Below are 25,447 nucleotides of genomic sequence, written 5' to 3'. Positions count from 1 at the left end.
ACTCAGTTTTAGATTTTTAGAAGATCTGAGCTTTCTCGTTACAGTCACGGAGAGGTTGTTACTAATGAAATTTCAGTGAAAGATTTTTTTTTTTGTGTGTGTGTATGTGATTTTTTTTTTTTTCGTATGTGGTCTTGTGTTACTGTAGTTTAAATTGGCTATGAGCAACATAGCTCTAGTAGTATCTGGCATGTGGTTTACACAGCTAAATTACTACTGTAGTTTAAAGCAACAGTTTAATTAGCTATGCAAACATCAGTTTTAAAGCTATAACTTTGTGTATGAGTTTTGTTTAGTAAATCTTGGTCCACCAGGACTGTGATTTTTGTGTTGGTTTATACTCTTAATTTCCAGCAAGACTTGTAAGGATAGATCAAATACGGCATAATTTGGTATCTATACATAGTAAAGAATATGTTCAACTTACCTTACAGAATGTTTCTGTGAATTTAAAGTTAGATGAAGCAGGCAGTTTGTTTGAAAGTATATGACTTTTGTAACTTGTCAAAATCTTTGCTATTCAACCAGTTTCAAAGTGGATGTGTGCACTTACAGGATCAAATGGTTGGAGGTTAAGTTTGGATATTTAACTCTCTCTAGAAATTTCATGGACAGAGATGAGCTGCACTGAATGAGTTTTCTTTTGTTTTATGTCTTTACTGAAAGAGCTGTTGACTTGCTGAGCAGCAGGAGTGAAGCTGATCTTAGTCCTACTGTGAATAAATTATGGATTTGAGACAGATTTTCAGCAGCCTTGTCCTGTGCACCTCTGGGACACTTTTTTCATTTACTTTACTTTAAATATGTCCATCATTCAGATCATGAGAGGCCCTTCCCCAGCGACTTTCATGGAACTGGTTCTCTAAAAGCAAAATAAATAAATTGGAGATAGGACAAAAATGCCATGAAAAAAGAGTTTGTAAAACCTGGACCGCTGGAGTTCTGTGGGGTTTTTTGCTTCTGTTCGTCATCCTTGTATAATCACCACCAGAATCAAAGCAGCTCTTCTGAAAGAATTTGTCCCTTTTTGTAGAAAAGCAGCTGCACCAAAATTCTTGTATTGCCTGTGTTATGTCTGGGCATGAATGTGTTTCAGAGGAGGAATGCCAATGTATAACACTAGACAGGAGCTGCTGATCTGTGTGATGCCTGTATTTTAAGTTACCTGTTTAATTCAACTGAAAAGTGTGGACACACACAGCTGTATCTACCATGTCTTGTATTGATTGTTCTAGATTTAGAACTGTTGGTTCCAGATCAGAGCCAGTTATTTAAAGATTTTTATTTCACTCCTTTCTAGGTGTTGACATTAATGATGTTGAAAGCTTCTCATTAGAATGGAGCCTTAATATGTAATTTGAGAGGTGTGGGTTTTTAAAGATGTACTTTTATTGATTGCTGTCCAGTATATTCTTTGCAGTGAATGCAGTGACCCATTACCTGAATGATTTGACCAGACACTTGGGAACAGAATAAAAAAAATGTTATTACCTGTCTATGGAGGATTAAAAAATTATTTTAAATATCTTTCACATAACTATTAAGTTCAGTTGTAATATGCTTTGCAAATACAGCCTTTGTAACCACTCACCTGAGCAATTCTGTTGTCTTGGTTGGGGAGAAAAAAGAAAAACCTTGGATTTTTTTATATTAAGCAGGAAGAGGGCTGATAAGTTTTTTGTGGTGGTTGTTTTGGGTTTTTTTTCTTACAGATTTTTTTTTGTTTGTTTCATTTATAAGGTTGTTGGGTTTTTTGCTAGTTTAGAATGATTGTAAATTTTATTGTCTAGGTATGTAGCGCTTGGATAGGAAGTGGGGTTGTAAGTGACCTGAATGATCTCCGCCGAGTTCACAACCTTCTTGTCTCTTCCCTGGATAAAGTGCAAGCAGGAAAAGGATCTTCTAGCCAACTTTACCGAGAGAGTGCGACTACTATGGAAAAACTTGCAGTTCTGAAAGCATGGGCCGAGGTAAACATTGACTATTAAATCTTTAAAAGTTTGAAAAGATTTTGCAGTGTAATAGCAGCCTCACATCTCACGGGCCGTTCAGCCAGTGAGCCTTGCACCTGCCCTTCTCCTTACCTGTTGCAATTCCACTCCTGGGATGCTTTCATCTCTGTATCTTTCTCTGTTCCTTTTTCTGCAATTCTGTTGATCCATATTTACAGTGAGGCTTCATTGTTCTTTGTTTTATTGTACTTTTCTGGATTAAAGTATATACTCGTACCCTATCAGATTTTGATTTTCCTCCCATCTTATTGCTCTTAAAGAAAAAAACAACCTTAAAATATGTTCTGGTAAAATATTGCAGTTAATTAACTAGGAGTTTGTCAAAGTGTTCATAATAAATTACAGGTTTAATGTAGATCTTGTTAGGGAACAGCTGGAATACCAGAAATCTTCAACCATTTACAAACAACACTTAGCACTACTTAGTTTGCCTTGCTTCCTGAAGCGTTACTTGCATGCTATAGAGCTCTACATATAATTGCACAAATGGTACTTTGGTTTCTCTTAGTGTAGTACTTAAAGGTTTGCGAGGTCTTTTTATTAAATTTTCTTGGAAGTTGCATTTGAAATTACAGAGGAAAGTATTAACATTTCAGCTGTGTAATGTTAATCACCCCATACTGTAATTTTCAGCTTTGATACAAAGCATCTGTTGTGTGAAGACACATATTTCTATTCTATTTCTTTTCTAAAAATGCTTATTTTTGCTGTATTTTTCTGATATTTGTGTTTATTCCCATATTTATCTTTGAAAATCCTTTTATCCTCTCATAGCATCTATCAAAGGCAAATATAGAAATGTTCTTATATTCATGTAACACATTTAAAGCCATTTTCATGTCCTTATGATACCTAATCTGCTCCCATAAAATGACAATTGCTCTATCTAGTAGCTGTTAATGTAGGGCAAAGAAATCTTTGCAATAAGGATGCATTGATTTAATGAAATCAGTTACTTAAATCAATATATTTATGTAGAGCAGCAGTAATTGACACTTTTTTAGGAAAAAAGTGTGTAGCCAGATTGTTTTAGGTCAGTGCCGTTTATGCCCCTAAGTGTTATATAGTAGTAGAAATAAAAGAAAAAATATTTAAATAAAACATAATTGTATTGCAGATCTCTTTTTCACAGTCCTTTTCTGATGAGTCATCTGTGTATAGAATCTGTTACTTTCACATGGGAAAGGCTGCTGCTTTTTTCTTTCTAGGATCTCACAGCATGTACTTTCATATCCGGGTTTTTTTTTTTCTAGGTGTACGTTGTTGCCATGAAAATTAAGAAGGAAGCAGAGACTAAACCAAAGCGTGTTTTAAAGAGCACAGAGGAGGATGAGGATGATTTTGGTACTGTAGATGAATTGCCACCGGACAGTTTGATAACACTTGTACAACCTGAGCTGCCTGCACTTAGCCGTCTCTGGTTAGCTGCACTGAAAGATTATGCTCTTTTAACTTTACCAGCTGAATTTGCTACCCAGCTTCCACCAGATGGTAAGCACTGGAATTTTTGTGTTGTTGTGAAAAACAGGAATAAACCCTTAGTTGAGACTTCAAATTTAGTCTATAAATTATTTGGCAGGCATGTGTTTCTATGCAAGTGATAAATTTCTGCTTATATATAATAGGAACGTATGCTTGAAGTTTGAGTGTGCTTTTTTCCTTCAACCTGCACTGAAGATATTCTTTATCTGAATCAGAGACAACATTAAAACCACATCTTTGTAGAATTAAGAATACTTCTACACCTCTAATACTTTGATACCAAATGCAAAAAGGTGTTTACAGTAAGAAAAACATAGTCCTTGAGATTAGAGCGGATACTGTCTTACAATATTTTACTGAGTTAAGAATGAGTGATCTATATGAAAAAATGCTGCAAGACCTGGTGACTTTGCCTGCCGTTCTTGCTCTCTGCTTGCTGTTCCATCCCGACCATTGCACTTTCTTATGAGAGGTACTAATATTGCTCCTTCACAAGGAGAACTGGGATGCTCTGTCACTAACAAGGATTACATCTGAATATGTACATGATCAAACACACCCAGAGTAAATAAGCTAATAAATTTAGAGTATGAGGTTTTTGTCTGTTATTTGCAGAGAATTTCAGAATTTACCTTTGCTTTGCTAATTTAACAGGGGGAGCATTTTACACTCCAGAAACAATTGATACAGCTAGACTGCATTACCGAAACTCCTGGGCTCCCATACTGCATGCAGTGGCACTTTGGCTAAACAGTACAGGATTTAATGCTTCAGAGTCAACAGAAGAGACTGCTGCAGCAATGCCCAACTCACAGAAACGTGCTACATCAGTTACGTTAAACCAGGCACCTGGAACTCCACCTACCACTAAATCTTTACTAGAGATAAACAAAGATCGAATGCACTTAATTTTGGGTAAGAGTTACAAGTTTAGAGTTCAGTAGTAGCACATTATGGTACAAAATGGTATGGGAATAAGAAAAGATACTTTGCTTGAAATCTGGGAAGTTTAAAATGCATCACATGTCTGGACAGTAATGTTTTGAAATATCTTTGTCTCCTCCTCTCCGTATCTTTGCCTTCCGTGTTCTTTATCGCTTTGATAGGGTATTTGTTGGTGTGATTATTGTGATTTTTATAGACAAGTTTTATGTCTAGTTTATTTACGTAATTGCATAGAAAGAGTAGGAACTGTTCTACACGGTAATATAATCTAGATGATACAAAATGTTATGCTTCAAAGACACAAAAGCTGTAAGGTTAATTAAAATACACACCCTCATAAAAACCCAGTTCAGTAGAGACTTTTGCATCAGATTTTCATCTGTGAGTAGCACTCACTGTTTCCTTTTGTTGTTATCTAACAGCTTTAAGAGGTGGATGTGATCACTTATTCAGAGGAATGCCAACAGTTTGCTGAGATATACAGATATTTAAAACTAGAATTAGGTTTGTAATTTTTGAGGCTTATCTTCATCTCCGTTATCTTTATATTTGAAAGAGTTCAATAAAATATAACTCAGTTTACAATTAAAGGATTCAGAAGTCTGACTTTAGATCTTTAGAGCTAAGTGTGGATTTCCATTCAGTAATGTAAGTTGCTTGCTGTCACTGTTTATTATTTTTCCTGCCAAATTTTGGGAAAGATATGGTGCGCAAGAGAAAGTGAATACAATTCTACTATTTCTAATACATAAACTCTCCCTTTAAAGGAAGAGGAATTGAGAAAAACATGTGTCTTTCTGAAGTTGTTAAGAACCTGCTATACTTATAAATAAATTTTTAAAAGAAAACTTGATTTTATGATGAGGTGAACATTCTTTTTAATTATTGCTCTTTTCAGGTGTTAGTATACAGTTTCTGTGTTCCCCACGACCTGAAGAGCCTGTTGAGCATGTTACATCTTGTTTACAAGCACTTCATACTTTATTGGATTCCCCTTGTGCTAGGATCCATATTGCAGAGGATCAGGTACTGTGTGAGTGTGTTGTGACAATCAGTTTTTTCTAGGTCTTGGTCTTTCATCTGTGATGATTACAAAAGATGTAATTATTTTTGTGTAAGAAACGTATTTGCCCATTATATGCAAGTGACATAACAATTAGGAATTATTAAGTTGTAATTAATTTTTCTGGTTTGGATTTTGTTTTACTGTAGCTCCTTGGTGTTGAACTCTTGAGTGTGCTTCACCGACTCCTCCTGACCTGGGATCCTCCTTCAGTCCAGCTACTGGTTACAGGCGTTGTCCAGCAGATAGTAAAAGCAGCTCAAGATTATTTGCAGGAAAAGAGGAACACCCTAAGTAAGATTTTGAAAACACGGCTTGCTTTGCAGAGTAAATAAGCAACAGGTTTTCATATTGGGAAAGGAACTCGAGTACATCAGAGTATGGTTACACTGAGGAGGAAGATGTTGTATATTCCACAGATACTTTTAATGTATTCATGATCTTACCTTTTGATTTCTTAACTTTTATAAGATGTAATTTTTCTTCCTCTGATCATTCTAGTGGCTATTCTTTTCATGTTATGGTTTTCCTTCATTTTTCTTGAATATGAGTGATGAAAATTATACCCAGCACACCACTTAAGGTCTTAACCAATACCTTGCTCAGTTTCATTAATGTTTCTCTATTGACTGCCTCCTTAGCACTTAATTTACCTTTTTTCTGAAGTTTAATAGTTCAACCCCCAATGTAGTGACTTGTGGTGTGTCTCTGGCACAACTGGTATTTCTGAGGTGAGTGAACTGCTACTGGAACAAGTGTGAAGAGTTGCCTGCCCAGGAGATCTTGCCAGGAAGTGTGGAGCAGACTTGGATCTGGGTTCTTACTTCACTGATGTTCAGGGCGTGTCAGCATCCAGGAGCTCTGGGAACAGGGTGTGCAAACAGGAGCCAGGCAGTTGGCATGGAAGGGCATGCTCATGCAGCCCAGAAGTGCTACTCAAGACAGTACAAGACTGCTAGAGTCAGCATAATGATGGCAGTGGCATACAGCAAGACACAGTCTGCTGACTGAGGAACAATCACCTTTGGCACATCAGAAGTCTAATGACCTGGCTTGAAATTCAGATGAAAGTCCTCATGTGACTGTCCTCCAGGTGCTTGTCTGTGCAGCCATGGCTGGAGGTGACACTAGTCTCACCTGTGAGATGTGAAGGAAATGCATGTGAGGGTGAGCAGACTGCATAGTGTCAGGAAAGGAAAATGGACGAATGATGTGTTCTTCCCAGAGATCCTGTGGGTTCAGGAGCCCAAGCTCCATGTGTCACAGAAGGAGGGACAGCCATAGGCTATGCTGGGATGCAGCCCTGGAGGATGAGACTTGTATGAAGGTGGAGGCTGCAAGGTTGTGACTTCCAGCAACAAAAGGCTTTATCTCCAGACATCCAGTTAAAGAACATTAGAGAGATCTGACAAGAGGAAAAGAGGAACAAACTGTCTGGGTAGGTAGCTTGGGCCAGCCATCCCTCTTTGACAGGTCAGAACTGATACCGCTAAGAGGAAGTGAAGGGTGATATCAGTCAGGAACTCTCGTTTGCCACAGACTGCCTGATCAAGAAGAGGAGGTGGGTGAAGCCATATTAAGCCAACTGGAAGAAGTCTTCCAATCACAAGCTATGGGAGTCTCATGAAGACTTTTGCCATCCAGACATGTGCTGGAAGGGCAACATTAGGATGCTAACAATCTGAAGCTTTCAGAAGCATATGAGGCACGTTTTTTTTCACTCCAGATGCTGGACAGTCCAAAATAAGGGAGGTGCTCAGTGGATCTGCACCTCACTAGTACAGAAGAAATGGTTATGAAGGTTAATGGTAGCTGTGGCTGTAGCAGCCATGAGATACTGGAGTTCATGATCCTGAGGGAAAAGAAGAAAGCAAGTAGCTGAGCAAAAGCTTTGGCCTGACTTAGCAGGCTCGGGCTTGTGCAGGGAGCTTTCAGACAAGATCTTGTGGTAAGCTTCCCAGAAGGGCAAAAGAAAGAGAGATGGTTCATCTCTGGTGACAAGAAATAGCTCATCTAAAAGTGTAGTGTGCCAAGCAGGCATGGCAGGAGGCTGACTTGGCTGAATGGGAACTTCTGACTGAGCTCAAACGTGACAAAGAAGTGTATGGATGTTGGAAGTGGGGGCAGACTGCCCAGGAAGACTATTGAAGATGTCTACTCAGGTACGGAGGAGTGGAATTAGGAAAGCCATGATTTGGCTGGAGCTGAGACTGCTGATAAATGTCAGGTGTGGCAGGAAGGGCTTTTTATAGATAGTTGGTAGCAAAAAGACCAAGGAAATTTGGACCTGCTGAATGGATTGGGTTATCTAATGATGAAACACATTGAAGGAAAAATGGAGGCACTGTTATCTTCTTTGCTTAGTCCTCCTGTGTCTCTGACTAGTGAGCAAGTTTAGGAGTGAGAATTGCTACCTATGGTAGATGGGCATCAACTTAGGGACTGCTTAAGTAAAAGCTGGACATAGGCTGGGACCAAATGGGATGCATCTGAGGGAGCTGGCTGATTACATGCTAAGGCTGCTGCAGTCATTTTTGAAAAGCTGTGGTGCTCAAGGAAGCTTTCCCATGAATGGCAAAAAGTAGATGCTGTGCCTTAACTTACAGTAAGTAAAGACGTAAGGTGAATTTTGGGATACTACGTGCCAGTAAATCTGCTGTGTGTGTTGAAAGATTTTGGAGTAAATTCCCTTGGAAAGCGCTTCTGAGTACATGAAGTAGAAGAATGTGATTTGAAATAATGAGCACAGACTTACCAAGGACAAATAATGCGTAATCACCCTCTGTGATGAAATAACTGGCTTTAGAAGAAGAGGGAGTGGTGAATGTTGTTTACCTTGACTTTTGCAAGGCCTTTGACTCAGCACTCCATAGTATCATTGTAAACTGGAGAGATATGGGCTGAAAAGTAGGAGAGTGAGTGACTGGACTGCTGTGCTTGAATGGAGTTTGGTGATTCAAGTCTAACTGGCAGCTGGTTGCAACTGGTGTTCCTTAGAGTTCAGTGTAGGGTCTGCTGCTGTTACAGATCGTCATTAACAACCTGGATGATAGGACAGAATGCACCCTCAGCAAATTTGTGGATGATACCAAATTGTGCAAGTGGTGGATATACTGGAGGGCAGTGCTGCCTATCAGAGGAATCTCAAGCTGCAGGACTGAGAACCTGCTGAAGTTCAGCAAAGACAAGTGCAGAATTCTGCATTTCATGTGGAATAGCCCTGTGCATTGGTATAGGCTGGGAGCCGACAGGCTGGATAGCAGATTTACTGGATAACAGGTTGAATGTGAATCTGTGGTGTGACTACGCAATGCTTGAAGACTGTTAACTGGGCTGCATTAGAAAAGCATGACCAGTAGATTAAGGGATATGATTGTCATTTCAACTTGAGATTGTGAAGATGCATCTGGAGCAGTGTCTAGTTTTGTTCCCCCTTCCCCCTCATCCTGAATAAGAGAAATGTTGACAAACTGAAGGAAGTCCAGTGGAGGTTCACTAAGCTGCTTAGGGAGGTGAAGTATGTGACACATGAGAAGAGGCTGAGAGCTGAACTTGTTTAGCCTTCAGAAGAGAGGGTTAATATGGGATAGAATAGCAATCCCCCTTCTTAAAGGGGATTTAAAGAGAAGACCAATCCATACTCTTCTGAAAGGCATGTGGTGGAAGGAAAAGAGGCAACGACACAAGTTGCAGCAATGGAAATCCAGATGGGATACAAAGAAAAAATTTGTCACCATGGGAGTGGTGAAGCAGTAGAACAGGTACCCAGGGATGTTGTGGCATCGCCATGCTTGGAGATATTCAAAACTGGACCAGCCCTGAGCAACGTGCTCTAGCTTTCAAGTTGGCCCTGTTTTGAACAGGAGATTGGACTTGGATGAATTATGGAGGTCCCCTTCAATTTAAATTTTTCTGAGATTCTTTGATGAGTTGATATACCTAAATACTGTTCCTCTACTTGGCCTTTACTGGGCTTTAGTAAAAGTAATTCTTTCTTCTTTTATCCCTGCTTCTTCTGGTATGGTATTTCAGCTTCTGATGTTTTGCTTAGGCTTTCCACCAGCATATTATTTCTACTTTATGTAACAATATCCTTGATAAGGGTATTAGCATCAATCTGAAAACTACTTTCTGAGGTACCTTCAGTAACCTCTTCCTTTAAACAGAGCATCTTCCTGTTCAGTCATCCCTTTATTATTTCTTTAAAAAAATCTCACATTGGATATATTGTTTCCATCGTTGACAGATAAATCAGTTTCCAGGTGTCAACCTGGCAAATAGTTCATTGATATCTGGTTAGGTTACGTCTGCCATGTTTGCTTTTACCTGAAAGTAGTAAAGTAAAACCCAAAGAATATTTTCTTACTAAGGAAAACTACCATATTAGTCTGGCACAACATACTGTTGAGAAAAAAACCCAACTGTTAGCTTTAGCCCGTTTTCCACATAAAAACAGAGAGAGGATTTTGCTGGAACTTGAAGAACCAGCACAGCTAAAAATGCAAGCTCTGTTCCTTCATATGAATTAATGGAATTGTTTACTGAGGCCCAGTAAGTTGCATTTTTCAAATCGGTGAATGTGATAACACTAACAATCATTTAAATTCATAGGAGCTCCATAGGGGTAGTTCAGGCCAGCTTTGACTTACTGAATCTTTGTTGCTGTTTAATGGGAGAAGGAAAGACTGCAGCTGGCCAAGCTGCCATTCAAAAGAGAGACTTTTGAACTGAATGCACTGAAATCATGAACTCAGACATAGAATCCTACAATGCTTTTCTGTTCTCTTATTTCATAATCAATTTAGGCTGAAATAAGATTTTTGTCAGGGTGGAACATTTAATTAATAGCCATTAAATTAAAATACTGTCATGCCTATTTATTTGGCAGTCATTGCTGTTAATTTTACAATCAGTTTTAACAGAAGCAAAAATAATTACTGCATTTTTATTTTGTGTAAGAATTACTACTTTTCCTAGTTGTAGATAGATTTTTAATAAGTATCGTTGCAATCACAATACTTCTAAAGCATTCTAAACCTCTTAAAAGTCATTCTAAAACCTTTAGTTTGACATGAGCCATGTTTGTCATATCTTACTGTGAAGCAACTTCTTGATTAGTTTAACTCTTCTCTTTTTTTTTTTTTTTTTAAGAGTGTTTCATGTAATCTTTGGTATGGGATCTTTCTTAACTATCTACTCAGACATTTCTTTACTTTTTTTCAGATGAAGATGATACTGAGGAAAAAGAAAATCCTCTTGCTTTAGGAGAGGGAGGTGAGAGTGGTGGTCTTGTGCCTGGAAAATCTCTAGTCTTTGCAGCTATGGAATTGCTCATGTTTATCCTAGTACGGCACATGCCCCATCTGAGTTCAAAAGTGTCAGATTCTCCAAGTCACATTGCTGCCAAATCCCACCTCTCTGAGGAAAGTGCTCGTCTTGTGGCTGCCACTGTTACTATACTGTCTGACCTGCCTTCCCTGTGTTCTCCAGCAGGTAAGGTATTGTAACAAAACATGTATGAGTGGTTACTGTAGGGGAAGGGCAGTGAGCATATGATGCTAAAAGCAAACTGTAAATATATTTTTATGGGATACTTTAAGGGTCATCTGCTGAAAAGTATGTTTAGGTTCTAAAATAAATTAAGAATTCAGGCAACATAAATTCAGAGAGCAACATAAAGGAAATTGTTTGATTTTAAATTTGCATGTGTGCTCCAAGTTTGCTGAGGAAATGAGCTCTATATTACTACAACTTAATTGTTTTTTTTCCCTTCCTTTTTTCATGATTTTGAAACCTTTTGGCCAATTTTAATTATTTTATAAAAGAACATAGACATCTTGGAGATAATTAAATTCCTGAGAAGTTCATGAAAAGCAGCAGCTGTATGAAAAGAGAATCCTACTGAGGAAAAAAACCAGTACATTTCAGCTGTGGTACACTTGATTTTGCAGCCGTTGGCTGTCAGTCATCCCAAATGTGACTCTAAACTAAATGGAGCTTTCTTCTGCCCAGGGAGACTGTCACAAAGGATATCTGTAAACTAGGGTAATGGCACTGAGTGGAGTTCAGGGGTAAAGGACATAATTGCATGGGAAGCTAAGCGCTTTGAGCTTTGCTTTTCAGAGAAAAAATTGCTTAAGACTTGTCTTGTCAATCTCTAGGAATTTTCACACACTGATGTAGATAAGACGTTTTAGAGGTTGGTCCTTTAATGACTTGCAGTTTGGTCCCTGAAATGCATGGTAAATAACATATTTGGACAAAGTCATGCTCAGAACACAACATGGGCTGTCTTCAAACAGACAATGTGTGTGTTACAATTCTTAAAAAATAGTAGATTTTGAGCTGATCTGGAGTCCTGCACTGTTTATATTTGATTCCTGGTTCTTTTTCCTTTCTCCCTTTTTTGGGGGAGGGAGTGGGGGAGGGTGGGCAAAAAGAGTGACATACTACTTTCATGTTGACTGGAGTGAAGGCATGACTCCCAGCATTTGGCAAGTGGCCAGTGAAAGTAGCTTGGTACTATTGTTAGTCTACAGAGACTGCTAGAGTAGATTTTTTTATTCATCCAGAAGATGTAGCCACTGATGACTGTAGGGAGGGGGGGACAGTACATGCACAAACATATGTGTTAATTGTGCCTTTGGATGTGAGGGAAACTGCAAACAAAGAGAATTCATCACTTTCTGTGATTGAGTGGGGTTTTTATATTTCTTCCTCTTTCTTTTAAAACATGAGCATCTTGCAGTCTCATTGGACAAGATACTGGGCAATCTGATCTAGAGGAACTGCTGCTTTGAAAAAGGGGATTGGACTAGATGACCTCCAGCAGTCCCTTCCTGTTATAATCATTCTACTCAGCATATTTATCCTCACAGCATTTCCAGAAATAGGAAAATGGTGGGATTTGTGTTTCCACAAATGAGGGAATATGAGGCATAGAAAAAATATGGAAAGAGACTTGATCATCTGAAATGAGCTGTAGATTGGTATTACATGCCTAAACCCAATAGCACCCTTCTTTCAGTACTACAGGGGCTTAAAGTCTGCATGTGTTATTGAAACTCCTTCTAAGTAAGTTCCCATGTGTCTAAAGCTAGGTTATGTGTTACCTGACCAGTATTCTTGAGTATGCCTAACTTGCATCTGCAGGACTGGCTGCACCAAACATAGGTGTTGATTTCTGCAGAAAAGCAATGCAGTAGGAGGAGGATCGTTTTGTCTCCTTTGTCCAACAGCCAGATGGCTACAGCTTTTGCCCAGGATATGAAACACCCAGATAACTTCCTTACTTTGCTTCTGGGGCTTGTACCACACACCAGCTTCCTTGGAAAGTGCCATAACTTACTTTGGATATCTGTTTCCAGACCTGTTGTTGTTGTTTACTTTATAGGACCCTAGCGATTTGCAGATCCTGCTTTAAGACATTTAACAATCTGGATGTGTTCAATATGATATGTACCATGTATCACATGCTATGTAGGGCAAAACTTTAATAGCTGAATCATCATTCCTGAATTGACAGCAACATTTTAAGTGTTAGCTTGTGTGACTTGTGTTATGATGCGCTTCAGTAGTATTGATGAATGAATTTGGTGATAAAAATATTGAATGGCATGTATTACTTGTTACCTGAATTGCAGTTTATCTTGGTGACTCCTTTGTCTCCTAGCCATATATATATCCATATTGGGAAAGTTAAAGAGGTTATCTACCAAACACGTTGGAATGAACTTCAGAAATTCTATTTTGTCTTTTTTTTTTTTTTTTTTTTTTAGGATGTATGACAATCTTACCCACTATCCTATTTCTGATTACAAGAGTATTGAAAGAAACAGCAGTAAAATCAGCAGATAATCAGGTCCCACCTCCTGTCAGTGCAGCCCTTCAAGGGATAAAAACTATTGTTACTCTTCCAACAGTCAAGACTGATGAAACTCAGAAACAATGGACCGGTCTTATCCGCAGCACTCTGGCATCTATCTTGGAATACTCTCAACCTGGTAAGTGGTTTCCCAGTGCAGGAGAGTTAAAATTAGAGAACTGACTTTTGGTGTAATGAAAAGGCAAGTATTGTATCTGTCTATAATTTAATAGGCTTCATGTCTGAGGGTTGGGGATTAGAAGTGGTGATGAATTGCTTGTAAAATTGAAATGAGAAAAAGACCTGAGTGCATGGACCATAACTAATCGGTTACTTAATAGGTTGTGTTGAAGACAAGCACAGCATTGGCTTTAAGAAAATATAGTTACATCTCCGGAGTTCCCATCCCAGATTTGTTCTTGTTGGTCTGTTTTCTTTGACACTATTGATCATAACCTCCTGTTAGAAATTTTGCCTTTTGCAACTCACCTTGCAGCCCCCCTTCTCTCAGGTCCTTTCTGTAGGGTATTTTTCTGTACTAGTTCAGACTTTCCTCTTCCATTTTGAATCCCATTATGATGTGATTATTTCATGCTTTAGATTTTCCTCAGGCTGACCTTACCAGTATTCATAGTTTCAAATAATGACTTGTTTCTGGAACATGGAAATCTACCTTCTGATATCAATCGGTCTTCTTGACATCTGCTGAATGTCTTCGAAGTGAAATCTAAATGACTTCCAAGCTGAATTCACTTCACTTCCTGGACTATGCCTCAATTTCTGTGACTACTGGCAACTCTAGACATGTTGGCAAGGCCTGAGCAAACTATCATTTCCACCCCTCCTTTCTTCTTTCCACAGAATAGGTGCTAGCTTAAAGAAAAGGAGATTTTACTTGCCAAAACGGGGTTTGCAGGGGAACTGATTTCTATACCTAAACTGTAATTGTTCAGTATTATACATTGACTTGACACCTCGATGAATTAAACCTCAAGAAAAATGGCAATCAGTGTATCTTTTAAGTGTTTGCTGACACGATTCATAGTCTTAATGACAGTGAGTGTTAAGGAGAGTGAGTGTGAAGACAGTAAGGGATAACTGTGGCAAGGTTCATACTGGAGCAGGATATTCACAGTATTGTTACAAGCTTTCAGTAGTGAGAAAAAAATCCTACCCCTGCCAAAAAAAAATCTGTTACCCACCAGCAGGATGTCTGCTGTGTCTCTTTAGAGAACTGCAGACTACTTCTCTTGGTTCACATTCATACTTTGCCTTGCCCTTCAAAAACCAAAAAAGATGTATAGTCTCAGCTGCGTAGTTAGCAAAAGAGAGACACAAAGATTTGCCATTTGCATAATGGTAGTTCAGCCAAAAAACATCCCATTACATCCCCAAGGAGCCATTTACAGAGACTGAAGAGAGGCCTGAATGGAGTTACTCATGTGAGAGATAAGGAGCGAGTAGGTAATTGCAAATGATCCTGAAAATTTCTGAAGGAGAAGAATCAGTAGATTTGTTAACCAAGTCAAACTTCTAGTTTGATTTGTCACATCAGCTCTTGTCTTCCAGCCTTTTGTTACTGTAAAGATTTCCCAGTCCCTCTTTCCAGAAACGTTACTGGCTTTAGGCTTTTTTGCAGACTTCAGAAATCTTTCTTGGTTCCTTGCAAGAGTGTATGTTTACCTTTTCCTTTCCAGTCTTCTGTGGAGTGGGACGCATCACACACACAAGAATCAAAGCAAGGTCTACTAAGTACAATTTCAAGCCTCGTAATTCAATAAAATTTAAACAAATTTAAAATGTAATTTTTTTTTTTTTAATTGTCACTTAAAATGCTTGGAGTAGTTTTTTGAGGTGAGGTTTCACATCCTGGCTAAGCCAATTGAGTGACTAGCTGATGTGTAAAGGGCAGTCATGTTGTTTTTCTTTTTGCTGACTATGTATCTGCTGTTTCTTTCTGCCTCTCAAGGGAGAGCAGGACCAATCTGGCCAACAAAACCAGCAGAACAGTACTTTTTACATATATAGTAATAATTATATGTAAATATTTTTTTTCCTGTTGATGTAAATTCATGAATGGGATCTGTGAAGACAGAGCTTGTGCATGGAAAAAAGGATGAGAATGGCAAAACCAGACTATTTGAAAAGCAGGAGAGGTTAAAGTACAACTGTTCTTATTGGTGACTGGTAGCTGTCAGATCAGCTAGTCTGTGATGTGAAACGTCATGTTAGTAAAAGTTGTTGCTGTGCTGCATATCGTTTTCTCACTCTGCTGTATTAGCTGAAGAGAATAAATTAAAAGAAAAAGTGAGGTATATTTTTAATGGGGAAAGAATCTAAAAAATACATTTTTCCTCTCTTGTTTACACACTGAAAAAAAAAAATTACTTGATCAGAAAAAGTGTGGGTAATGTTTTTTCCTTGATATTTAAGTTTCAGAAAGTTTGACTGACTTTGTTAAAACAACTATTAGAATAGACTTGCACAGCTTTTTGTCAGTCATAGTCATGAATGGTAAAGTGATTCTGTAATAAGTAGATGCATGTTTGTATGCAGTTGCAAATAATTTCAAGTACATTTATTTCCTCTTTGTAAGTTTATCTGTGTGCACTGGCTTTTACTAAATAAATTCTAAACCCCTTTTGGAGTAAGCAAACCGTGTTTGTTTTTTTTGTTTTTCAGAAGCCACTAAGCCTGTTCTTGATGAAGTAAGCATACTTACAGCTATTGCTCTCTTCCTTTGGTCAGCAAGCACTGAAATAATTGGAGTGCAGTCTTTACAAAATGGATGTATGAACAGATTTAAAAGTGCATTAAATTCCTGCGATCCTTGGGTAAGATTGTGTTACAGAAATGTGAATGATACATAGCTAAGAAAAACTAATTGTGTTATATTTACTGTATTTCCTGAATGCTTTGTGATGCCTTTACTTGAGAGACAGGTACTGCTTGTCAAAATAACTAGAATTTTCAATAGTGCATTATAGAAACTCTTTAGTGAGCAAAACAACCCAAACTAAGTGCTTCTAGATAATGTGTGTTCATGGCCTTGTGCCAGGTTTTTGACTTGCAGCTTTTTAAAAGGAAAAAAACCTTTGATATGTGAAATTTCAGCAAATGAAAAGTTTGGTTACCAGAGAGTGGGGACATTTTCTACATTAATGCTGATCTTTTATAATACAAACTAAACCTCTTTTTCTGTAGATAAAATCGCAGCCCACGTTTCTGATGAATTTTATATTTGTTTGTGCAAAACCTGTGCTTATTCTACATGTTCATACAAAACCCAGTTTGAGTGCAAAAATGTAATCTTATGGTCACCATCAGAACATCTACAGATTGTGAATCATCTGTCTCCTGATTTCACTTTTTCCCCTTTGGTTTGTCTTTATAAATTATCTTCTAAATTATTTTCTCACTAAAGAGGGAAGCTAAAAAGTTGTAGACTGACTTTGTTCAAGCAAGCTAATGCACTGTATAGTTAAGCTTAACTGTTCCAGCCATGCATACATCAGTTTGTTTGAGTGGGCATACAAATCTGCAGGTGGGAGCTAAAGAGAAAAATCTATAGTGTTTCCACAAGTGAGCACTGCAGAGATTACTGAGAAGAAAAACATGCAAAAAATGCTGATGTGTCTAGGATCACATTGAGGCATTTAAAATCCTGTTTAGATTAATAATTCTCTGCAGCAGGGCTGGTGTTTTTGAGCATGGACATAAAATTCAGTTGGTTCTGAAGCCTGACTCCAGGTGGAAAGCTACTTAAAATTTTAGTGTGTGAATGGAAATGGCAGTTGTATTAAGCAGAAGCTCTTTTGTCATACTCTCTCTCAGCTCTGTATAAACACATGAACAGTGAGAGAAGTACATCTTTGCCCACCACCCTGCTGGAAAGCTGTCAGGGAGCTGGAACTTACCACTATTTTTGTAATTCACAGAGAACGCTTTGACAGCAGACGGATTGTGTCCACTCTCCTTGCTGATGTGCAGAACGTATACTCTGTAATACTTATTGTGTGTTCATTCTATTTTTTAAATATAAAACACTCATTGTTGGGGTCAGTAACTAGACACCTGTTTGTAATAAAAGCATTATACTGATTGTACTAAAAGCATTGAATCAAGTATGGAAAAAACTCCTAAAGAAATACCACTGCCTCATAGGATATACAGGAGTATTTCTGAAACTATCAACACCTCCAGAAGTCAGAAAGGTTAGATAACATGTATAGTAATAACCAGAAGGCTGGTGAGCTCAATTTCATTTTGCCCCAACAAGTGAACTCAGTTGAGACACCCTTGTCTCTCAATGCTAATGTGTAAGTTTTACATGAGAGTGTGCCTTGCACACTTTGAAGCAGCCAAAAAAGTCACAGGACTTTTGTAGACTTCTGTGAGTGCATAATAGTCAAAAGTTTTATATTATATAGATGGAATAAAAGAAGCTTGGATGAAATTCTGCTGTCAGATGCAGTTTTAAAACTCTTATTTGAATTATGCATGCATGTAAGAAAAGATACTTTTATTCCTTATTTTGAAGGCTAATAATCTTAACAGCTAATAAGGAGGAACGTTTAAAGAATGTAGACAGAAAGGGAAGGGAATTATTTGGAGTGGTATGGAGAGAGAGAGGAATAGTTTGTTGAAACAAGTCAAAGATGATGCTGAGTAAGGCATTAGGAGAAAACGTTCTTCTGTGGAGCTCTGTTAGAAAGCGTACAAATGGTATTAGAAGTAGGATTATTACTTCAGGCCTTAAAAATTGAATTGTATAGAAAACGTGCAACCATGTACTAGTGAATTAACAGTGACCTGAGCTGCATAACTTGTATTTGCTTACTATCAGTCTTTATTATCTGTCATTTTTATTCAGTATTTTAATCTATACATTTATGTTTTCAGTCATTCCTGGATCTCCTCACAGATCATTGTGTTAAATAATACTTGCTCTGGAATGTTTCTGTTCAGCATGTGCTCAGTAACTCATCCTGTTTGGACTTGAGTGCAGTTTGAAAGCATGTGCAATGTTTTATCCTCATATTTGTTGTGGGGCCTTTAACTTTTCAAAAGTTGTGCGTTATTTGTGTGGGATTTTAGAGGAAGATCTTTGTACACCCAAATAAAATGCATTCATAAGTTGTTCTAAATGAGATCATCAGTCAGTCATTTTCCCAAATATTGACTTTAATAATCCCTGCTTTCCAGAGAAAAGAGGGAGGAGGGAAAAAGAAAATGGAAGGAAGACAAGGAGAGGGTTCTGTGATCCAGCTCACTGTATGCCTACACGTATACTCCTATGCTATTACAAGCACAAGATGGAGAACGAGAAGGAAGGATGAACAGGCCTGCCACTTTTGGCTACAGCCTTGATTCATGTTAGAGCAATAAGATCACTTTGGTCTGAGTCATTTTTATGGGCTGTTTTACCCTTTTAAGATTGGAATAGTATTTCATGATTTTGCAGATAATCTACTATTGGTGCTGGTAGTTCTGAGACTTAAAGATGTAGTTCTCTGTGGACCTGTGTGGCTGACTTGTATGGCATTAACTATTTCTTTATTTTCTCTGAGTTCATATTGTACCATTTAGTACCTGCATGTTCTTTCTAACTGGCCTTCCTTTTATTGAAAACTGGGCTAATATTATTTTAGTAGATGGGCTGTATTGCTGCTGTCCTCTTATTCATTATGTTTTCTTCCCCTTTAGTTGCCTTTTTTTGGGTATCACATGTATCTCACATACATAGATAACAGAGTTTATTAGAATTCCCTGAGTTAACAAATAATTTTCAGGACAATGTATTTATCTTGATTTGATTAGGTTCAAGCCAAGTGTTACCAGCTTCTGCTTTCAGTGTTCCAACACACAAATCGAGCCCTGTCAACTCCGTATATTCATTCATTGGCCCCTATCATGGTTGAGAAGTTGAAAGCTGTGGAAAGGACCCGCCCGAACAACAACCTGGAGCTGTTAGCAGTCAAAGAAGGAATTAAAGTCCTTGAAACGTTGGTTGCCCTTGGTGAGGAGCAGAATAGTAAGTATTTAGCTTTTCTAGAGAAATGTGTAATGCTAAAATAGAATATTGAACATCAGAAATCTTGCGGTTAGAAACTTGATGGCATAGTCACAAATAGACCATGTCTGTGCAACATACTTTTGTAATTCCAGTACTAGAACTTTTGCATACATGGACTTGTATAGCACATACAGTATGATACGCTGTAGCCTTTGCATTTCTGGTGTTTGCAGAAAAAAACATTCGAAACATGAACTGCAGTAGGGAGTGATGTTTTCTTCTGTTTGGAAATGAGTAGTTCACACTGTTTAAATTTACTTTTTTCCATTGTTAACTTCTGTTTATTTTAGCAGACTCATCACTTTTATCAGGTTGCTTCTACCAGCTCAACAAAATTTATCTGAAAAGCCCAAGATACTGAATTGTACTGATCAGAATATCTTGATTGTAGATGGAGCCTCCTGTTTGCTTCAGCAGTCACAATATAGTATTAAGTTCAGTTACTCTCAAACTGAAGCAATGTGTTTTCTAAAGACTTGCTCTGCAGACCTTTAGCTTTAAATGCTGATAAAGTTCCTTGTAAAAATATTACTGTTGGTTTTGTGTGGGCTTGGGTCATGTGTCGTGTACTCTCCCAACATACTCCCTGTTAGTATTCCTCTTCATTGATGATAAAACACTAAATGCGTGTTTTCTTGACTGCCATTCTGCTTCTGGCCACAGTTGTTTGAAATGTGAGTAAAAGGGGAGAGTAACTGAAGCAAATGAGGTAACAAAACATCTGATTTTTGCTAATGCTGGCTGGAGACAATACCCCATGAGCATGAATTTAGTCAGAACCCTTAGGGGGAAATCCCTGGGCCATTTTGGGCTTTGGCCTCATTAGGTTGTGCTAGCCCAAGTATAGCTGTGGTGCTAGGTTTTGGATTGGAGTCTTCCAGAATGGAGTAATATAGCAGATAACTGTCCCTGACTTTTTTGTGAACACTTTCATATTAATAGCGGTTCCATTATGCTCACTGGGGGGGCTGATACTCATATTCAATTGAATAATGTTTCTGTCTGCCTGAAAAGTGTTTTGAAATCCTTTAATACGATAGGTACTCTACATCTTACGATCTCTTATCAATGATCTGCTATCAGATTCTGCAAAGGCATCTTTAAAAACATGTCAGGAACAAAATAACTGTGATGAATAGAAGTCTGAAACACAATCCTGGTAAGAAAGATTTGAGTGACCAAAGGACAGGAAAACATCTACATTTAAGTTGGTTTTTATTTGATCGTGTTTTAATTACAGTCTTTATTGTCAGTTCTGAAAACAAAATTACCCTTATAGGTCTGGTAGCTGATAAAATTAATTTTTCTTTTGTTTTATTCTCTGATATGGTTATTACATTTTTTTTTTTTCATTCACTTTTAGGAGTCCAGTTGCTTGCCCTTCTTGTTCCCACTCTGATCTCCTATTTACTGAATGAAAATGCCTTTGCTTCTGCATCTACAGCATCTAAGGATCTTCACGAATTTGCACTTCAGAACCTAATGCACATTGGTCCACTTTACCCACATGCTTTCAAGACAGTAGTGGGAGCTGCTCCTGAATTAAAAACACGTCTAGAAACTGCAGTCCGAGCAAGTCAGGCCAGCAAAGCAAAAGCAGCTGCTAGGCAACCACCACCCACAGTACATTCCACCCCAACAATTAAACTGAAAACCAGCTTTTTTTGAATTACTTTTATTATTTTTGGACCATTAAGTAGTCAGAAACATTACATTATCCCCAATGTGTTACTGCATATATGTGTGTAACTTTGTGTAATTTGTACGTGAAAGACTGTCTAATAGAGCTTTGTGTAATTACTTGAAATCCATGCATTACAAGGGAAGTGATGTTACTTGTATAGATTTTTAGGAAATTGAATGTGATCATATTTATGAATTTGTGTTATAAATTATCCATCAAAAAAACCTATTCTCTATCTGACTAAATAGTTTTATTTATTTTTAAAAGCTACCCCAAACCTTTGAGTGGTTTTTAAAATCTGGTGATTGTTATCCATTGTGCCAACACACTAACACAGTGGGGATGGAGGGAAGAGGGGAAACTGTTATGCAGTACTTAACCATGTACCATGGGGAATTTCAAGTGTAGAAGTATGCACTTTTTCCTTTTAAAAACAAAATAGGGAAGGGGATTGTCAGACCTTGTAGATCATCTCAGCTTGCATGAAAAAAAAAAAAGGAAGATTTTCAGCCTTTCTCAAGGTGAATAATCAAGCATGCTGTCTTAACAAGTTGTCCTTATTTATGTTGTGTATGTTTCTTTCAGATCCGTTCCCATGCTTGAAAATTAATAAAGGATTCAAAGAATTTAATCCCCATCTCTTCTAAGATAAATTTTAAAGAATGCATTGGAAATTGAGTTGATAAAGAGAACTGCCTGCTGTCTGCATTTTTGTAGGTGTAGATTTTGGCCCTTGTAACGTGCTCTGTGTTAGCAGTTTTCCTATTCTGCCAGACACTGGTTGAATATGATGATTCAGTGCTCTGCTTTTTGTCCAGATTCCTAGGTACTTAACCATCCTGCAAGATTTAAGTCTTAGTGGATATATCTTATCTGTAGTCCTTGACAAAGTTTGCAGAGCCAAATTACTTGAGTGCTTTGCCCCCGTACTAAGGGAGCAGAACACAAGTGAGAGCCAGGCTCCTCCAGTTTTTCCTTCTCCTACCAAGCTTTACTTACTTGAAAATCATGTGGCTCCCCTTGCATCTGAGTGAGTCTGATCTGCAGGTTTTGGAGCCTGGAGCTCAAGTGCTGTGCTGACCTTCCAGCGCAGAGTCAGTGACTCCCAATGTCTGCTGCCAGACCTCACCCTTCCTATTGGCAGAAGTGCAGAACCATGTATTTTCTTGTGTATACAAGACTGACTAACACAGATTTTTTTGACACTGCTGTTGAATTTATGGGCTTCTATAGGGATCTTTCTATATATTTAGCTTTATAGAGAGAAGCCATATAACTAGAAGCCTCAGCTAGACCTGTTGAGTTTCATCTCTGATTTTTTTTTTTTTTCTGGATACTGCATAAAAACTGCGTATTTCAGAAGCTTCTACTTTAACCCAAACTTAATAGTAAATACAATTAATGATTAACGGTTGAAATAGTTGTAGATTGTTATTTTTGCATAGTCACTTGCCTCTAGTCTCTCTTTTCCAGTACAATCTTGTATAACCCTTTGAGTACCTATGCAAAATGGAGGATAAGACAATGCTCTTTTGCCCTATTGTATTTGGTGTGTGCAAAATATTTAACATAGAATCAGAAAAGCTTTTTTTTTCCACAGTGACTATTTTAGTACTAAAGTAAGGACACAACAGATTGTGCATACTCTTAATAATTTTTCAAATTTTTTTTCATAAAGGTGTTAATTTCCAAGTTTTGTTCCATTGTCATATACAGAGTAGAGAGACATGCAGAAGTAAAACCAATATGCCATACATGACAGGGAAACTAATTTCACTACGTTTTTCATCTTTGTATGTGTAGTGGGAATTAAACTGATTAAAATATATCACTTTCTAATAAGTGTTTCCAGCATTACAAAGCTTTATGTTTAGAAGTTCTGAACCTGTTTAACATTGGAGAGAAAGTATTAAGGAAACTCTTTCAGCATGAAATTGAACACAAAAATTTTGCAAGTAAAACTAAGAAAATAACTTTATAACTTGTTTTAGATTCCCTCTCCCCCTTGTCCCGGGTAATCTGGCAATGACTTTGATGTTTGTTGGAAACTTTTTGTCTATAGTCAGGTTTTATTTACCTTAATTTTTATCTCAGCACTTTTATATTATATTTTGGTTAGACTCTAGTTTACAAGATGTTTGAAAACTTAGAAAAGGGGAGGAGGGGGAAGTGTAGCAATCAAGGATAACTAAGAAGTTGGTAGAAAAAATAAAGTGTTAGTGGAAGGGAAAATGGCACTAGATAAATGTAGAGGGATAGAGAAGGGAGAGGTTTTTCTTTGTATACTGTGTGACTGTATACAATATGCACAACTTTAATTTGGATACATCCTTCCTCAGTTTAGTCTTAGTTTGCTTCTTTGCTTGCTCCTGCTCTTAAAGGTAGAACCATGTGGTTTTACATAATATTTTGGCATCAGATTTCATTTGATTAAAAAAAACCCAAAATAATGTGAAATGCTTGTGCTTATTGTTCTTTGTCACCCTCATCTTTTTCTTTGTAAAATGACCCTTTTTAATGTGCTTTTTCATGAAGTTAGTTTGCTCTGTTTCCCCTTCACGTCTTTCCTCTTTCTCTGCCGTTTCCTTCCTTTCTGGGTGAGCTGTGTTGTTCTACCCTGGTTCCCTGCCACGGTCCCCCAGAGCGTGCTCCCTCTTCTGTGGTTTCGTTCCCGTTCCCCTCTGCTCCCAGACCCTCTCCATAAGCTTCCTTAGTTCTTTTTCCCTATTTAAAAGTGCGAAGAAGTCGTCCACCAGCCCCGGCTCTAGTATCTGAGGGCAGGGTTACAAAGCAGGCCCGTACCATTTCAGAACAGCCAGAAGGCAACAGGAAGCACTGCTTGAGTAAGCGGCGGGGTGCTCCTGGGGTGCCCAGGGCAGGGCGAGGGGCGGCGAGGCCCCTTCTCAGCACCCGCAGCAGCCTTGGTGGCCATGTGCCGTCTTCCACCCGCTGCTAGCACCTGGCCCTGCTGCAAAGCCTGCTGGTAGTGGTTGGTGTGTTTGTCTGACTTCAGCAAGGCTCTGGTGTTAGTATGTAGGTAGCATGGAAAGCCAGCCTAACTCCCATCTTTTTGTGTCTTTGGGAGGGGTAGGAGAGAGCAGTGCTCCTGCCAGTTTGTGCCCTCAGCCCAAGGCTTTGCCGCCAGTCATAGAATACCTTGTTTTCACTTTCCTGGCAGAAGAGGCAGTATGGTGATTCCTGAAAAGTCTTGTTTTGCTCTCCATTTCAGCATTTCTAAAGATTTTTTTCAAGAAAGTCCTGTAGCCCTGAGCTGGAGGCCGAGCTGCTCACAACAGGGCCGAAACAGGAAAGCCGGGGGTGACAGGACAGGGCTTGGCCCAAGTTTGTGGAACTGTTGCAGAACACCCGCTCTTTTTATGTCCCCAGGGTGGGCTGCGACTGTGCCCAAACCCTTTAAATCCCGCTCTGAGGTGGAGATTACGATTAAGCCGCGCTCCCGCCGCTGCTCGGGGCTGCCCTACCCCTCCTGCCGCGGCGTTGCGGGGCGGGCGCTGGGGCGGCTCCCTGCTGTCTCCCTCACCCCTGCCCAGCCCAGCCCAGCCCCGCCGAACGCGCCCGGGGCCGCGTTGCCAGCTGCCCCCCTGCCACGGCGTGCCGGTCTCTCCCCCGGGATGGCACGTCAGGGGTATGAGGTTCGCTCGCTGTAACGCCATTCCTCGAAATAAGGGCAGCGCCTTGGGGAGCTCCTCCCTCCGCGGGGCGCCCCGCCACCCGGCGGAACTACATTTCCCAGAATGCCGCGAGAGGGGCCGGAGCGAATCGCTCTTCGGAATTGTCCCCGCCGGGCCGCCGTAGCAGCCGGCGGGGGCGGCTGTCAGGCGGTGACGGCGGGCGGGACGCGCCCAGGTTGTTGCTGCTGCCGGGACGCGGCTGGGTGCGGGCGGCGGCTCAGGGAGGAGGGGGCGGCGGCGGCGGCGGGGAGCGCGGCAGACCCGGCCCGGCCATGGACGAGCAAGCAGGGCCCGGCGTTTTCTTCAGCAACAACAACAACAATAACGCCCTGCTTCTGCCGCCACCGGCGGGCGGGCCGGGGCTGGAGCCGGGCGAGGCGGCGGCAGCAGCGGCCGCCGCGGCGGCAGCAGGAGGAGGCGGTGCCGGGGGAGTCTCAGCCTCTGGAGCCGCCGCACCGGTGTCGGCGTCCCGGGCTCAGTACAGCGTGCCGGGCATCCTGCATTTCCTGCAGCACGAGTGGGGCCGCTTCGAGGCGGAGCGCGCCGAGTGGGAGGCGGAGCGGGCGGAGCTGCAGGTAACACCCGCGACCTCCTTCCCCCCCCCCCCGCCCCGGCTCCGGCGGCCGCTC

The 25,447-nt window shown here is 39.6% G+C and overlaps 2 protein-coding genes across 6 annotated transcripts in view; both read left to right on the top strand.

The window, feature by feature from the left end:
- Positions 1–23,583, top strand: part of HEATR5B (HEAT repeat containing 5B) — a 61,227-nt gene extending 37,644 nt beyond the window's left edge. For 4 of the 5 annotated variants that reach the window (XM_074863325.1, XM_074863322.1, XM_074863323.1 and 1 more), the window contains 10 exons: positions 1,791–1,970; positions 3,266–3,503; positions 4,149–4,409; positions 5,338–5,465; positions 5,652–5,796; positions 10,726–10,995; positions 13,281–13,505; positions 16,049–16,200; positions 19,187–19,400; positions 20,806–23,583. In XM_074863325.1, the coding sequence (XP_074719426.1) occupies positions 1,791–1,970; positions 3,266–3,503; positions 4,149–4,409; positions 5,338–5,465; positions 5,652–5,796; positions 10,726–10,995; positions 13,281–13,505; positions 16,049–16,200; positions 19,187–19,400; positions 20,806–21,110 (2,118 nt within the window). In that variant the 3' untranslated portion in view covers positions 21,111–23,583. Of the gene's footprint in view, positions 1–1,790; positions 1,971–3,265; positions 3,504–4,148; positions 4,410–5,337; positions 5,466–5,651; positions 5,797–10,725; positions 10,996–13,280; positions 13,506–16,048; positions 16,201–17,304; positions 17,369–19,186; positions 19,401–20,805 lie in introns of those variants that run through there. The other variant, XM_074863326.1, reaches the window with a different exon arrangement.
- Positions 23,584–24,881: 1,298 nt separating this feature from the next.
- The window catches only part of STRN (striatin), a 72,914-nt gene continuing 72,348 nt past the window's right edge, over positions 24,882–25,447 (top strand). Inside the window, 2 exon segments of the mRNA XM_074863321.1 lie at positions 24,882–25,058; positions 25,061–25,393. Coding sequence (XP_074719422.1) covers positions 24,882–25,058; positions 25,061–25,393 — 510 coding nt within the window.

Source organism: Strix uralensis, chromosome 3 (genome assembly GCF_047716275.1).
Source record: "Strix uralensis isolate ZFMK-TIS-50842 chromosome 3, bStrUra1, whole genome shotgun sequence".
In the NCBI taxonomy this organism is placed as follows: domain Eukaryota; kingdom Metazoa; phylum Chordata; class Aves; order Strigiformes; family Strigidae; genus Strix; species Strix uralensis.
This window is presented reverse-complemented; position numbering and strand designations above follow the sequence as displayed.